The following is a 14,618-nucleotide window of genomic DNA, read 5'->3' as shown; positions in this document are numbered from 1 at the left end:
CTCCACTTATCACCATTTATTATGAGGTAGGACTATTAATGTCTACATCAGAATAGTGTTTTAAAATAAAATGTACAAGTTCACACACCTATGCATTCTGAATCAGAGCCTGAGCTTTTAAACCACTATGTGATATTGCTGAAGATATATGACCATCTTTTCTTATTTTTTACCATGATCACATATTAGTTTTATAATAAAAATATAATTAGAAGTGGCCCATTGCATTTAACAGTTAGGAAATTACTGGTAATCTTAAGAACAACAATTCCAGTAGAGGAACTAGCCATCGTGCATTGAGTAGCATAGGAGTAAGTGGGAACTGAAAAATTCAAGGTAGTGAATATAGATCAGTTATTCAAGAAATTTCGTTTTGACGGGAGAAGGTGGAAACATGAACATCTTAGCTTACATTGTAATTATTGCCTGGAATACTGGCATGTTTACAAAGGGCCTTCATAAATAATTTCTAATAATATAAATTTAAGATTGGATAGAGAATACTAATACCATCTAAAAAACTCATATAAATTGGTTTCCTGGAAGGTTATCCTCTTAAATCCAATAAACTAGACTGATGTGCACATTAACTGCAGGGAAGATACACTGCCCAATTGAGGGTAATTAAAAGTGAAATAAAATGGATTGAATATGAAAAGGAAAGCCTGACAAAATTTCATCTAGGTCTTATTGCTGGAAATAAAAATAAAAGATTAAACATTTAAATTAGAATTTATCATTTAATTCTTATAAATGACATAACTGTTGCACTTAAACTGTTAATGAATTGACACCATTCCACTAAATTTTTTTAATCTATTGTAGTTAAAGGTGAGGAATAAGGGCAATACTTTTTCAAAAGATTAAACTTATTCAATTTAAAGCATTATCTGAGATGATGTTATTTCTACTTCTTGTTGTACAAAGTTATTTCTTTAAAAAGTTACAATATTTGATGAGATCTAAAAAATAAAAGGTTGGTATGATAACATTTCCAAAGATTTTTTTTTTTTTTTTAGAAATCTAATTGTTCTCTGGGAAACACTTGTAGGGGAATTTTAGCTATCTATAGAAATTAAAAGATTACATATAAAGAATTACATAAAATTTAAAAATAATTACACTTGAAATTTGTAATTATTTGTAGACTTTAAACAAACAGAGCTAAATCAGGTCCTGTCAAAAGATACTGATTTATATTTCACAATGAAGTAAGATCTACATATATATCTTGGTATTCTTAGAATGATATTGTACATTGTGAATAACTGGTACAGTTTCTGACTGAATATAAACCGAATCTTTAAACCTATAAAAAATAGAATACCATAAATCACAAGTTTAAGGCACACTGATAGCACAGATTAATATGCATAATTCCTAATCTGTTTTAAAATGGTCTTGACTACAGATTTACCTGACCTTGGGCTATAAAACATAATTTCAGGAGTGTTGGGGAAATGGTTGAGATGACTTATTTTCAAATAAAAAGTGGTGAGAAATAAGAAACTTTGAAATTAGCATTAATTCTTCATACTGTGAAACTAAAATAATAAAGTTGTTAAGGAAAAATGTATGCATTAGAAATTAAAGGTGGTTAGGTATGTGAACAATGTAATGCTGTTAACAATCCATAAAGAAGGGCTCAGTTAAAAGACAAGTTCCATTACATTAAAGCTACCTTAGGAAACTCTGCTACAATGTTCAAGTCCCATAGGTTGACAAGTGACTTCCTTGTCTGGTAAATTATTTATTAACATTTTGCTGGCTATCATAAAGACTGACTTATTATGTAGCTTTATTTAAATTTTAATAAAAAATGCAAAGATCATTGAAAATAAACAAATACAATTATGCACTGTAAAAAGCTGTACTGAATACTTCAGAAGAACAATATTGAAAATTAATTACACTGTACCCTATTCTATGTGACTAGAGGTCTCAGATTACTAGGTCACAGATGATCTGGATTCAAGCAGGATTATCTTGAAGCTAAATGAGTCAAGTTGGAAATTTGCCTCTTCCCCTTGCTAATAACTTTATCTATTATCTATGAAATGATTTTAATAGTATAGCCTCCATGAACTGATGAAGATCAGATATCAAATAAAAATGGTTTGCCCTAAACAGTAACTATGATTCCCAAGTAAATGGTTTTTGATCCCAAATATGGATATGATAGTCAAAAAGAGTTTATTTGGCTCAATAAACTTTTGTCTTCAAGTATTAGTAGGATGAGTAATAAATAATATATTATTTAGTTGCTAAAAAAGAGTGTTTTTGTTTTGTTTCATGCTTTTGCAATAGTGCAAGATCATTTTACTCACTTCTGAACCTTGTCATGGGCTGCCTGGGAGGCCTCCACGGCGAGCCGAAGCTCTGATTCCAGGTTCACGCGGTCTGCCAGGGCTTGCTGCAGTTGGGCAGCCAGTTCCTCATTTTGTTGCTGAGTGATGGAAACAATGTTCTCTCTGTTCTTTAAAGCTTCTTCATAGATACTAAGGGTATGGTTAAACTGATCCTTCAGATTTTCTTCTTGGGATAAAGATTTGTGTAAACTGAGAAAATACAAAAATAAATAATTTAAGCATAAATATGTAGGCTGACCGACCAAAAACCATCTAAAAAAAATCCCTAGTGAGAAATACACATTTCTAAAAATCAATAAAGACATACTTAGATGAGTAAGTGAAAATAATTTTTATATCAGAATATTATACATGATAATTATTCCATTTCTCTGCATCTAGGCTGAAAGCTACCCAGACAAATAATTATCTATGCTACCAAGGCATACAAAAAGATGCTACAAGATGTTAACTGAATTATATCCCTGTAAATATTACATTCAATTTTCTTTAAAAGGAAAAGCAGAAAATTAAAAAAATAAAGAATCTCTAGGTTAATAAAATCGTATAATAATCTGACTGCAAATAAGTGAGAGGTAAGAGAGAGGGCTTCATCAGTTTAGTAGATGCAGGGTCTATTGGGCTGAGCATTTACTGAGAATGAATGAGATTTATACAAATACCAACCAGCCTCACACAAAGAATTTTCTACTTGTCATAGTTGAGATATGAATGAAGTTAAAATCATTAGACTGCACAGAAATAATATGTATTCCAATACATTTTCTTTTCATTAATGAATCTTATGCCAAGTATATCCATTCATTAAGTTACAGAGAAATAGCATATAAATTAAGACTGAATGCAGAAGAAAATGCAGACAAAAATAGAACCCTAAAATGCTAAAGGTCAAATTTTTGATATGTCATTACACCTACCACCTGAGGTTATTTTGAAATGGCACCAAGCACCTCACTCAATTAAATAAGGACATTTTGAAAATATAAATATTTAATAAGGAAAATTTAAAATCCACACAGGAGATGTTCTTTTTTATGAAATAAAATCATTTCATTATATGCATATAAAAGAAATGTCAATGGAAGACTTAAAGTTAAACAACCTAACTATATATTACAGATTGATAATGTGAAAGAAAGTAATATAATTCTTGCTGCTGCAAAAAGCTAGTCAGGGAACTTTCGGCACTGGCCGAATACCTCGTATGATACTTTGTTGAAAACTGTTCAAACTAAAGTAATTACAAACTTCTTCCTTTCGTTTAAGTAACCTATAAGCCTTTCCAGCGTGCTCACTTTGGAGAAGGTGTCAGAAGGACTTGAAACAGGGACAGTTAACATCTAAAAGAAATCATTTCAGGATTCAAATTAGTTGTTAGGAGGAAAGATTGCTGCTAAACTGTGGTCAACTGATTACTACATATAAAGTAAGAATGGTGATGTAAAAAACGATCTTTCTAGATTTCACCTTATTTCTCTCTTATTTCATTTCTTCTCAGTTCTATCATCACACATGTCTAAAGACACCAGTCTCCTGTCCATTTTCCTATTCTATGCCCTTTCACACTTTCTGCATCCTTCCTATTCCAGCTTCAATTTCCGTCAGCCCACCGTCTTTGTCAATTAGAAAGACCCAAGATAGAAACTAAAAACAAACAAAACAAAAATCTTTAAAAGGACAAGTCTGTTTACGTTTTATTTTAACGTTTAAAACATTGTCACTTATATTTTAATTGTTAATTATATTTTAAATTACATAAAGTGGACAAATTTAAAGTATTCAGCTTGACAAAATGTAAAGAACAAAACACACAACAAAACACAAGAAGGCTGGCTCCCAGTGTTCCCTCCCAGCAGATTCCCCTCCCCCAGTGTAATCACCAGTCCAACCTCTATTAAGATTAGTATTGCCTGTTTCTGAACTTTTTGTCTGTCCTTTTTTTTTTTTTTTGCTTAACACACGTTTTATGAGATTCCTCCTTAGTTGAATGTAGTTTATTTTTTACTGCTGTGAATTATTCTGTTCTATAAATATTCAACAATTTACTTAATGATTTCACTATTGTTGCTATTAACATTCATGTACATGTCTTTTGATGGACCTAAGTACTCATTCCCCGCCGCCCCCAACGCCAGCTTTATTGAGATATAACTGATATCAGTACTCATTTCTGGAAAAGAATGTATCCATAGGGTGTGTAGGTACGTTTAGATTTAGTAGATGCTACATACAGTTTCCCAAAGTGGTCGTAGCAGTTTACACTCTTCTCGGCGAAGTAGAAGTTCCGGTTGTCCAAACATGCTCCCTTAGCGTGGGATTGCAGTCCTTTTAACTTCAGCTATTCTAATAGGGCTGCAATGATATTTCATTCTCTTAATGTTGTCTTTTGATGAATGTAAATTCTGAATTTACTGAAGTCCAATTTAAAATTGTTTCTTTACTGGCAGTGCTTCTTGTGTCCTATTTTAAAAATCTTAGCCTACTCCATTCCTTTATATTTTAATGTTACATACATGATCTCACTTAGAGCTCACAGTGGGCTGTCTTAGGGAATTCTGCATTTGTGTATGGTATCTAAATCATTATTCAATATACTCTAACTAATTAAATATTAAGAATCCATAATTCAGTTTTCAAAATCTCATCATTAGGATCATGGTGTCCCAACTTAATTCCCTAATTATTCATCCACTCCTACTCTTCTATCATTTAATCTTTTTTTTTTTTTTTTTTTGGCAAATTTATACCTGATTTTGCTCTCAGATGAACCTGTGACTTTAATGCTCAAAAAGCTACTCTTTATTCAAAATTCCTTGGAAATCTTTAAATTCCCATCCAGACTTTCACAAACAGAAGTAGTTGCTGAAGTAAGCTTTTAAAAGATAAATTAGATAATGCCACTTAAAATTCTGCAATAGCATCGTATTGCACTCAGGATAAATCTCTATAAATGAAAACAATTAGTATTTTAACTCGCTAAACCTCATAACCTATGAGAAGTCCTGTACAAATTATTTTTTTTTTACTGATGACAAGTTGAAACAGAGGCAAGTAATTTAATTAACCCCACACGCCTAGAAGAGCCAGAATCTGAACCCACAGCCTTTATCCCTGGGCCAGACCACTCCTCGCTACTTGCCATGAGCTACAGGGCCCTGTAGCACCCGCACCTCTTTCCCGTTTTGGCAGACATTAGCTTCTGAAGTACACCATGCTTTTTCCTCTTGAGGCATCTGTACCGAGTGCCTTTCCTTCCACTACCTGACAAACCAGGTCTCAGCACAAATCCTGCTTTCTCAGCTAAACCTTTTTTATGACTCTTCCATCTAAACTCCTATGTTCTTTCTTTGTTATGATCTCATTAACCCTAACCTTTTCCTTCTTAGAACTCACAACAATTTGTAGTTTTTTCAGTTTCAGCTTGTGATTTATTTCCCAATTCTAACATAGTAATGTTCCATTTACACAGAGCAATTTTATTTTATGGAAAAAACTTGTTCCTTAAGAACTTCAAAAAATCAAAATGTTTATAATTTTCTTGTAGGAACAAGGTGAAGTACAGGAGCTACATTCCCAGCATATATAAATCTACTAGTGACCTGGTGCACGGATTTGTGCACACTGAAAGGAAATTAATTAGAAGATGGCCAGTGGGGCGGGACTGGGCAAGATGGGCCAGACATGCCCTGAAGCCAACCTCCCGTGGTCCCTTCCCAGCGGGCTGCACCTGGGGTGGCACCATGGCTCAAAGGGCATCTGCAGAGTGAGTGGGGTCCCTCCGTCAGGTGGGGTCCCTCAGCCTGGCCTGTAGGGATTGGGCCCAAACTGGCTCTCAGACATTCACGGAGGGGTCCCGGAGTGCTAGAGGGCACTCTGCAAAGTTGCTGTCGTACAGGGTGTGGAACGCAAACACAAGTGTGCAGTGAACCAGATTTGGGGTGACAGTGCCCCAGCAACAACATAACCCACAGCCAAAGGTGGAATCGCACGGCCCGCAAAGAATCAGGCTCCCTCCTTTCTGGTTTTGGGGTGTGTCACCTGAGAACTGTTGCTGCCAAGTCACTGAAGCTTGGCAGCTCCTGCGTTGAGTGTCTGCTCCCTGGTGGTCAGTGCGTGTCATAGCTACCAGTCAGACAGACACTTAGCATATTAGTCTTTTATATATATAGATAGTCTTTGAAGCATGTTTTTGTTTTAGTGCTGTTTTCCCCCTCAGAGTTCCCTTTCCTAAACTGAAACATGGCCACATTGTTTAGTTTTTTTCTCACAGAGTAACTCACATTTAACTTCTTGTTAAAGTTGTTGATCATCAGATGCATTTTCAGCATGAGAACAGCATTTAATTTATTGGCACTTAGATGATATTGTATAGGGAATATTTTAAGTTATAGTATACTAGAGGCCCAATGCATGAAGATTCGTGCAAGAATGGGCCTTCCTTCCCTGGCTGCCAGCACCGCCTTCGCTCCGGCTGGAGCCGCCTCTCCGACTTCCCATGCTGCCCAGAGACCCAGAGCGGCTGGGGCAGTGTGGAACCCCTGCGTCGTCGCCATGGCGATGATGCAAGCATCCTGCCCCCATCCGCTCGGTGCCTGTGTATGCAAATTAACCCACCAACTTTGTTGGGTTAATTTGCATACTCATTCCTGATTGGCTGGTGGGCATCACGATGGTACGGTCAATTTGCATATTTCTCTTTTATTAGTGTAGATGATATATAGTAATGATAAAACAACAACAGAATAGCCATTAAATCTCTCAGAATCTTCAAAGCATGTAACCAATAGCATGGCTCACAAAAATTGCCATAGGATGGTAACTACCTGATTATCATGAAAGAAATGAGATAATATCATAAAGTTTCAATTCACTCTTCTAGTTTTAAAGTTATGTGACTCTGAATAAATTTAATGTTTTGACTAGAAAATAAGACTTTAAAACTGTTTTTACTTAGTACTTTCATGTTATCATAGTTCCAATCCACAGCAAATGAGACAGCACACCATCTCCTGTTCTGCCTGCCGCATTAGATCTAATCATTTCAGTGCCTCCGGATCTTTTCCCCCATGTCTGTGGTCCTAACTATTTCCCTGGTCCCTGACTCCTTAAAACATCTTGGAATTTTTGGGCTTATGACCCACTTTCATATTTGCTTGCAGATATTTATTTATGTTCTCCTCAGCTTGTCTGTTAACCGGCTGTGGAACACCCTCTCTCAATTGTAATGTCACGCATCAATTCAGCTTATTCTTGTAACTAGTACTTTTCCATTTATATCAAGTTTTGACATTACTTTTCCTGGCTTCCTCTCTTATCTCCATCAGGTAGTACTCAAGTCCTTGTATGAGATCACTCTACTCACCATCCCACAATGAGCACCTATTCTGCCTTTGCTTCATTTATTTACAGTAATTGCACAATCAGAAATGTGCCCATATATACTGCTTTTAAAAATGGAATGGATATTTTTGGATTAAAAATTTAGAGGTAAGGTACCACAGTACAGACCAGCGATTTTCAACCTTTAACTCAGTGCACACATAAGTTACTAAAATTCTGTGGCATACCAAAAATACATATTTTGCCTGACAAAAATAAAAGGTGTAGTTTTGATTCATTCACACCAGATGGCTACTGTTGTGTTGGCTGCTGCCATTTTAAAATTTTTATTTGGCAATCTAAGCGGCACACTGGTTGAAAATTGCCAGTATAGATCAATAGTTCTTAACTAGGAGTATTTTTTCCCTCAGGGAATATTTTAAAACATCTGGAGACATTTTGGTTGTCACATATGGTGGTGGGGATGCTGTTAGCATTTCGTGGGAGAAGCCAGAGATACTGTTAAACATCCTGAAAGTGGAGGACACACCCCACAGCAAAGAACTGTCCACTCTAATGGGTCAACAATGCCAAACGTGGTGTAGATGGAAAGATTCTGGGTTGGACTTTGAAGAAGTAGATTCACATTTTAGTTCTGCCATCACTCTGCATGACCTTGAGAAAAATATCCATTTGAGGACTAATCTTCTCAAATCTAAAACGATGAGAAAAATCCCATGGAGGTAATATGAGAACAAAATTAGGTGATCTATCCATGTGAAAGTATCTAGTGCATTCATACATGTATGATTTTAAAAAGAAATAATTAACTTTTTATAAAATCTTATACAATACTCAGACATGTTATAAATACTTGGATGAAAAACTGTTGCCTGTTTCTACAGGTTTTTATGAATTGGGAGAGGTAAACTAGTTTTTCTAACCTTTATCACTTAACTGATAGCATTCTTCAATCTTTCTGAAGGGGAAAAAAGAGGCAGGTTTGGCTTGTTTTTACTGAATTAAAATAAATAAAGATAAAGCAAGTATGAAAGGCAAAAGTATGTGCTGCCTTGTCCTAAGTGTACATTTTCTGAGGACAGTGTCTGTTTTTATTTCCTCGTTTACCGTATCAATTAGTTTGATCTGAGTTTTTGACCTATGTGATTTACCTTCTCTTTGAAGAACTTCTTTTAACATTTATTGAAAGGAAGGTATACTGACGTCAAATTCCCTCAGTTTCTGTTTGTTAGAGAAAGTCTTTATTTCTCCTTCACTTTTGCAGGATAAATTCATTGGATATAAAATTCTAGTGTGATGTCCCAAGTGTTAGCCTGACACTCAAGGTGCTCCAAAATTCTGGTCTCCTTTTCTTTTCAGACGTCTTCCTTCCTGCCCTAGAAAAAAATTCATTCTATCCAAATGGAAATATAAGCTGTTCTTTGAAGATGCCCTCACACTTTTCAGTTTGGATTACTGCTCACACTGTTCCCTCCAGCTGAATGCTCTTTCCCTGTCTCTCCTGTGTCACTACACAAGATCCATGTGAACTGCACAACTATCATCAGGCACACTCCACTACCTGACCAAAGCTTCCACCCTGACACTCCTTCCTCTAAGCTTCCATACCATTTCCATATCCCTTAAATATATTCATTGTTTATACTATCCTCTATAGCAGTGGTCGGCAAACCGCGGCTCGCGAGCCACATGTGGCTCTTTGGCCCCTTGAGTGTGGCTCTTCCACAAAATACCACGGCCTGGGCGAGTCTATTTTGAAGAAGTGGCGTTAGAAGAAGTTTAAGTTTAAAAAATTTGGCTCTCAAAAGAAATTTCAATTGTTGTACTGTTGATACTTGGCTCTGTTGACTAATGAGTTTGCCGACCACTGCTCTATAGCTACTGTATACTTGTTTTATCTTCCCTGCTAGAGTCTAATACTATTGAAGGAAGGGACCATGTTTTACTCTTCTTTGTTTTGTTCTAAGGCCTAACACAGTGGCTTCTCTATAGGAAGCATATAAAAAGTATGTAAGGAACAGTGATGCTTAAATGCTCCATTTGAAAAAGTGGGCTCTAGTATTACAAAAGAGTCACATCTATTTTATTTCTCTTCTCTTTCTCCTTATCTTTTAAAAATTATTTTTATTGACTTCAGAGAGGAAGGGAGAGGGAGAGAGAGAGAGAGAGAAACATCAATGATGAGAGAGAATCATTGATCAGCTGCCTCCTGCACGCCCCCTATTGGGGATCAAACCCACAACCCGAGCATGTGCCCTGACTGGGAATTGAATCATGACCTCCTGCTTCATAGGTTGACGCTGAACCCCTGAGCCACACCGACTGGACATCTCCTTATCTTAATGTGAGCCCTACATGCTCCACTGCTTTCTCTCACCACATTCCATTCCATTACATCTTTGGAAAATATTTGTAAAATACACTTTTTGTAGTCCCATTTATTTATATATTTATTTTCCCTTGCACAAAGAGATATGTCAGAAAAAATATTGCTACAGAAAATGTCTATTTTACTTAATCCTATGTTTTCTTCTATGATTTTTATAGTTTCAAGTTTTACATTTAAGTCTTTAATCCATTTTGAGTTTATTCTTGTGTATGGTGTTAGGAGTTAGTCTAGTTTCTTTTTTTTTTCTTTTTTTTTTTTTTGCATGTACCTATCCAATTTTCCCAATACTATTGATTGAATAGACAGTCTTTACCACATTGTAAGTTCTTGCCTCCTTCGTCAGTTTGTTTTCTGTATTTATGAGTTTGTTGCTATTTTGTTTTTGTTCATTAGATTCTATATATATGTGATCAAATGGTATTTGTCAATATTAATGGGCCATAAAAGCGTGGGTTTATTTTGGGGCACTCTATTCTATTCCATTTATCTCTATGTTTACTTTTTATGACAGTATCATGCAGTTTTAATTACTAGGACCTTATCGTACAGTTTGATATCAGGTAGTGTGAAAACTCCAACTTAATAAAACCTTTTGCCAGTTAGGCAACGCTCTAAGGGTCCAGTGATTTAATGTGGATGTGCTTGGGGGACCATATTTGGCTTACTACAGTCCATAACACTGATAAACCTCTGGCCAGGCTAACCAAGAAAAAAAAGAGAGAAGACACTAATTACTAGGGTCAGAAATGAGAGGTCATCACTACTGATGCCAGCGACATTAAAATGGTAATAAAACCACTGTACAGGAGAACATATTTGGCAATGATACATCTGATAAAGGGTTAATCTCCAAAATTATGAGGAACTAAAACAACTTAAAAGGAAGACAAACGACCCAGTAAAAAAATGGGCAAAGGATCGAAATAGACGTCTCCAAAGAGGACAGACAGGGATGGCCAATGAAAAAATGCTCAAAGTCACTAATCATCTGAGAGATGCAAATCAAAACTACAATGAGGCACCATCTCACACCTGTCAGAATGGTTACCATCAACAAATCAACAAATGACAAGTGCTGGCAAAGATGTGGAGAAAAGGGAACCCTAGTACATTGCTGGTGGGAATGCAGACTGGTGCAGCCATTATGGAAAACAGTATGGAGTTTCCTCAAAAAATTAAATGTGGAACTGCTATTTGACCCAGTGATTCCACTTCTAGGAATATATCCTAAGAAACCTGAAACACCAATTAGAAAAAATGTATGCACCCCTATGTTCACAGCAGTACAACTTACAATAGCAAATATCTAGAAATAGCCCAAGTGCCCATCAGTAGACGAGTGGATAAAAAAGCTACGGTACATGTACTTCATGGAATACTATACAGCAATCAATAGGAAGGATCTTTTACCCTTTGAGACAGCATGGTGGGACTGGAGATTATGCTAAGCGAAATAAGCCAGTCAGAGAAAGACAAGTATCACATAATCTCACTTACATGTGGAATCTAATGAACAAAATAAACTGATGAATAAAAATAGATCCAGATACATAGAAGCATAGAATCTCAGAGGGAAGGTGGGGGAGAGTGGTTGGATGGGAAAGGATCAACCAGAGAACTTATATGCATATTTGCATAACCCATGGACACAGATAACAGGGTGGCAAAGGCCTAGGGCAGAGGCAGGGGCGGGCTAGAAGAGGTCAATGGAGGAAAAAGAGGACATGTGTAATACTTTCAACAATAAAGAATTTTAAAAAAGTCTAATTAAAGAATTTTATGAACAACTCTATGTCCACAAATTTAATAACTTAGATAAAATGGACCAAATTCCTTGCATGATACAAGCTATTAAATTTTATAAAGGGAGAAATAACTAATCCAAATAAATCTTTATCAATAAGAGAAATTGAATTTTAGATAATCAATTATATTCTAAAAAAGAAAGCACCAGTCCCAGATGGATTCATCAAATATTTAAGGAAGAAGTAATACCAATGCTCTACAATCTCTTACAGAAAGTAGAAACAGAGAAAACACTTCCTAAACTCAATCTGTGAGATCAGCATTACCCTAATACCAAACCAGATAAAGACATTACAAGAAAGGAAAACTTACATAATAATACCTCTTGTGACTATAGATGCAAAAATCCTCAGCAAAATATTAGCAAATCTAAACAACAACACAGATAAAGGAGTTATGCACTATGACCACCTGGGATTTATTCCAGATATGCAAGGCTGGTTCAACATTCAAAATCAATTAAAGTAATCCACCACCAAACAGTATAAAGGGGAAAAATAATTTGATCATACCAAAAAATATAGAAAAAGCATTTGACAAAAATCCAACACCCATTCATGATTTTTAAAACTTTCAGCAAACTAGAAATAGAGAAGAGTTTTCTCAACTTGATATTAAACATTTACAAAAAAAAAACCAAAACCCCGAAGCTAACATAATACCTAATGGTGAGAAAATAAATACCTTTTCCAAAAGATCAGGATGTCTCCTCCCACCACTCCTATTCAACACAGTACTGTAAATCCTAGCTAATGCAATAAGACAAGAAGAGGAAATAAAGGTATACAGATTAGGAAGGATAAAATAAAACTTTGTTCACAGATGACAAGATTATCTATGTAGATAATCTCAAAGACTCAACAAAAACAAAACAAAACACAAAACAAAAAAACTCCTAAAACTAATAAGCGAAGATAGCAAGGTTGCAGAATATAAGGTTAATATAAAGTCAACTGCTTTCCCATGTAGCAGCAGTGAACAATTGCAATTTAAAATTAAAACACAAAACCACTTACTGTCACCCCCCAAAATGAAACATTTAGATCTATATCTAACAAAATATGTAAAGAATATATATGATGAAAACTCTGATGAAACAAATCAAAGAAAGCCTAAATAAATGGAGAGATATTCCATGTGCATGGCTATTGTTAAGATGTTAATTCTTCCAAACTTGATCAATGGATTCAATGCAATTCCAACCAAAATCCAAGAAAATTATTTTTAGATATTGACAACTGATTTTAAAATTTATATGGAGAGGCAAAAGGTCCAGAATAGCCAACTCAAGTGAAGGATAACAAAATCAGAGGACTGACACCACCCAACTTCAAGACTTATTATGAAGGTAAAGAAATCAAGATAACATTACATTGGTGAAAAAAATAGACAGATAGATCAACTGAAGAGAACAGAGATCCCTCAAATAGATCCATACCAATATGGTCAACTGGTCTTTGACAAAAGAGGAAAGGCAATTCAATGAACAAGGGCTAGCTTTTTTTAAACAAACTGTGCTGGACCAACTTGACATCCATATGAGAAAAAAAAGAAAAGAAATCTAGACAGAGAACTTACACCTTTAACAAATATAACTAAAAATGGATCATGGGCCTGAAGAGTAAAATGAAAAACTATATAACTTGTTGAAGATAACAGGAGAAAACTGAGGTGACCTTGCGTTTGTAATGAGTTTTAGATATAACAAAGCATAATTGCTGGAGGCTAATTCTAGCATGTCATAACTCCGTGGTCTGCAAACTGTGGCTCTTTGGCCACTTGAGTGTGGCTCTTCCACAAAATACCATGGCCTGGGCGAGTCTATTTTGAAGAAGTGGTGTTAGAAGTTTAAGTTTAAAAAATTTGGCTCTCAAAAGAAATTTCAATCGTTGTACTGTTGATATTTGGCTCTGTTGACTAATGAGTTTGCCGACCACTGTCATAACTGAAAGAAGTTTCATAAAAAAAAAAAAAAAAAGCATTTCCCCAAACCTGAATTTACATAAATGATTGCTTGCTGCCAGACAGCTGAGGGCATTTTAATCTGCATGTTATTGCCTCGTGCTAGCCAAACACCTGAACAGCCAAAGGCAGTTCCCCCCAAACTGACAATGCCTACTGTATACTAAACCTTAACCTTTGATATGTATATCTGCTTTGCTTTAGGGCAATTTGTGTTAATTGAGAGAGAGGGGTCCAGAGACTCTGAGAACTTGGTTACTGAAGCTAAGCCCTCCTCTGGCTTTTCATGAATTACAAATTTATATTATATTTCTAGTCTCTTTATTAATTTACGCCGCAGCACCTTCTCCAGATTCCTGAACCATTCTAGATGCTGAATATCACCCTGGCATTACATAATCTATAAAATATATATATTAGACTTTAAAATGAAAAACATTTATTTTTCTATTGTAAGACACACTGTTAACAGAATGAAAAGACAATTTACAGTCTAAAAGAAAATCTTTGCAAAACACATCCTATCTAATAAAGAGGGAATATGCTAATTGACTGCCCGCCCTCAAAGATGGCAGCGCCCACAGCCAATAAGGAGATAATATGCTAATTGACTGCCCTGCCCTCAAAGATGGCGGTGCCCACAGCCACAAGATGGCGGCACCCAGTCCCCTCAGCCCCGCTGCGCGCCTGCCTCCGGAGTCCCCCAGTCCTCTCAGCCTCATAGCCGCCCAGGGCCAGCCCAAGGTACAGGC

General features: G+C 35.9%; 1 protein-coding gene across 1 annotated transcript in view; it reads right to left on the bottom strand.

The window, feature by feature from the left end:
• The window catches only part of MIPOL1 (mirror-image polydactyly 1), a 344,977-nt gene that overhangs the window by 66,728 nt on the left and 263,631 nt on the right, over positions 1 to 14,618 (bottom strand). Inside the window, exon 12 of the mRNA XM_054716560.1 lies at positions 2,328 to 2,558. Coding sequence (XP_054572535.1) covers positions 2,328 to 2,558 — 231 coding nt within the window. The remainder of the gene's footprint in view (positions 1 to 2,327; positions 2,559 to 14,618) is intronic.

This window comes from Eptesicus fuscus, chromosome 5 (genome assembly GCF_027574615.1).
Source record: "Eptesicus fuscus isolate TK198812 chromosome 5, DD_ASM_mEF_20220401, whole genome shotgun sequence".
Lineage (NCBI taxonomy): Eukaryota > Metazoa > Chordata > Mammalia > Chiroptera > Vespertilionidae > Eptesicus > Eptesicus fuscus.
Note: the sequence above shows the minus strand (reverse complement) of the source record. Positions and strands in the feature narration are given on the sequence as shown.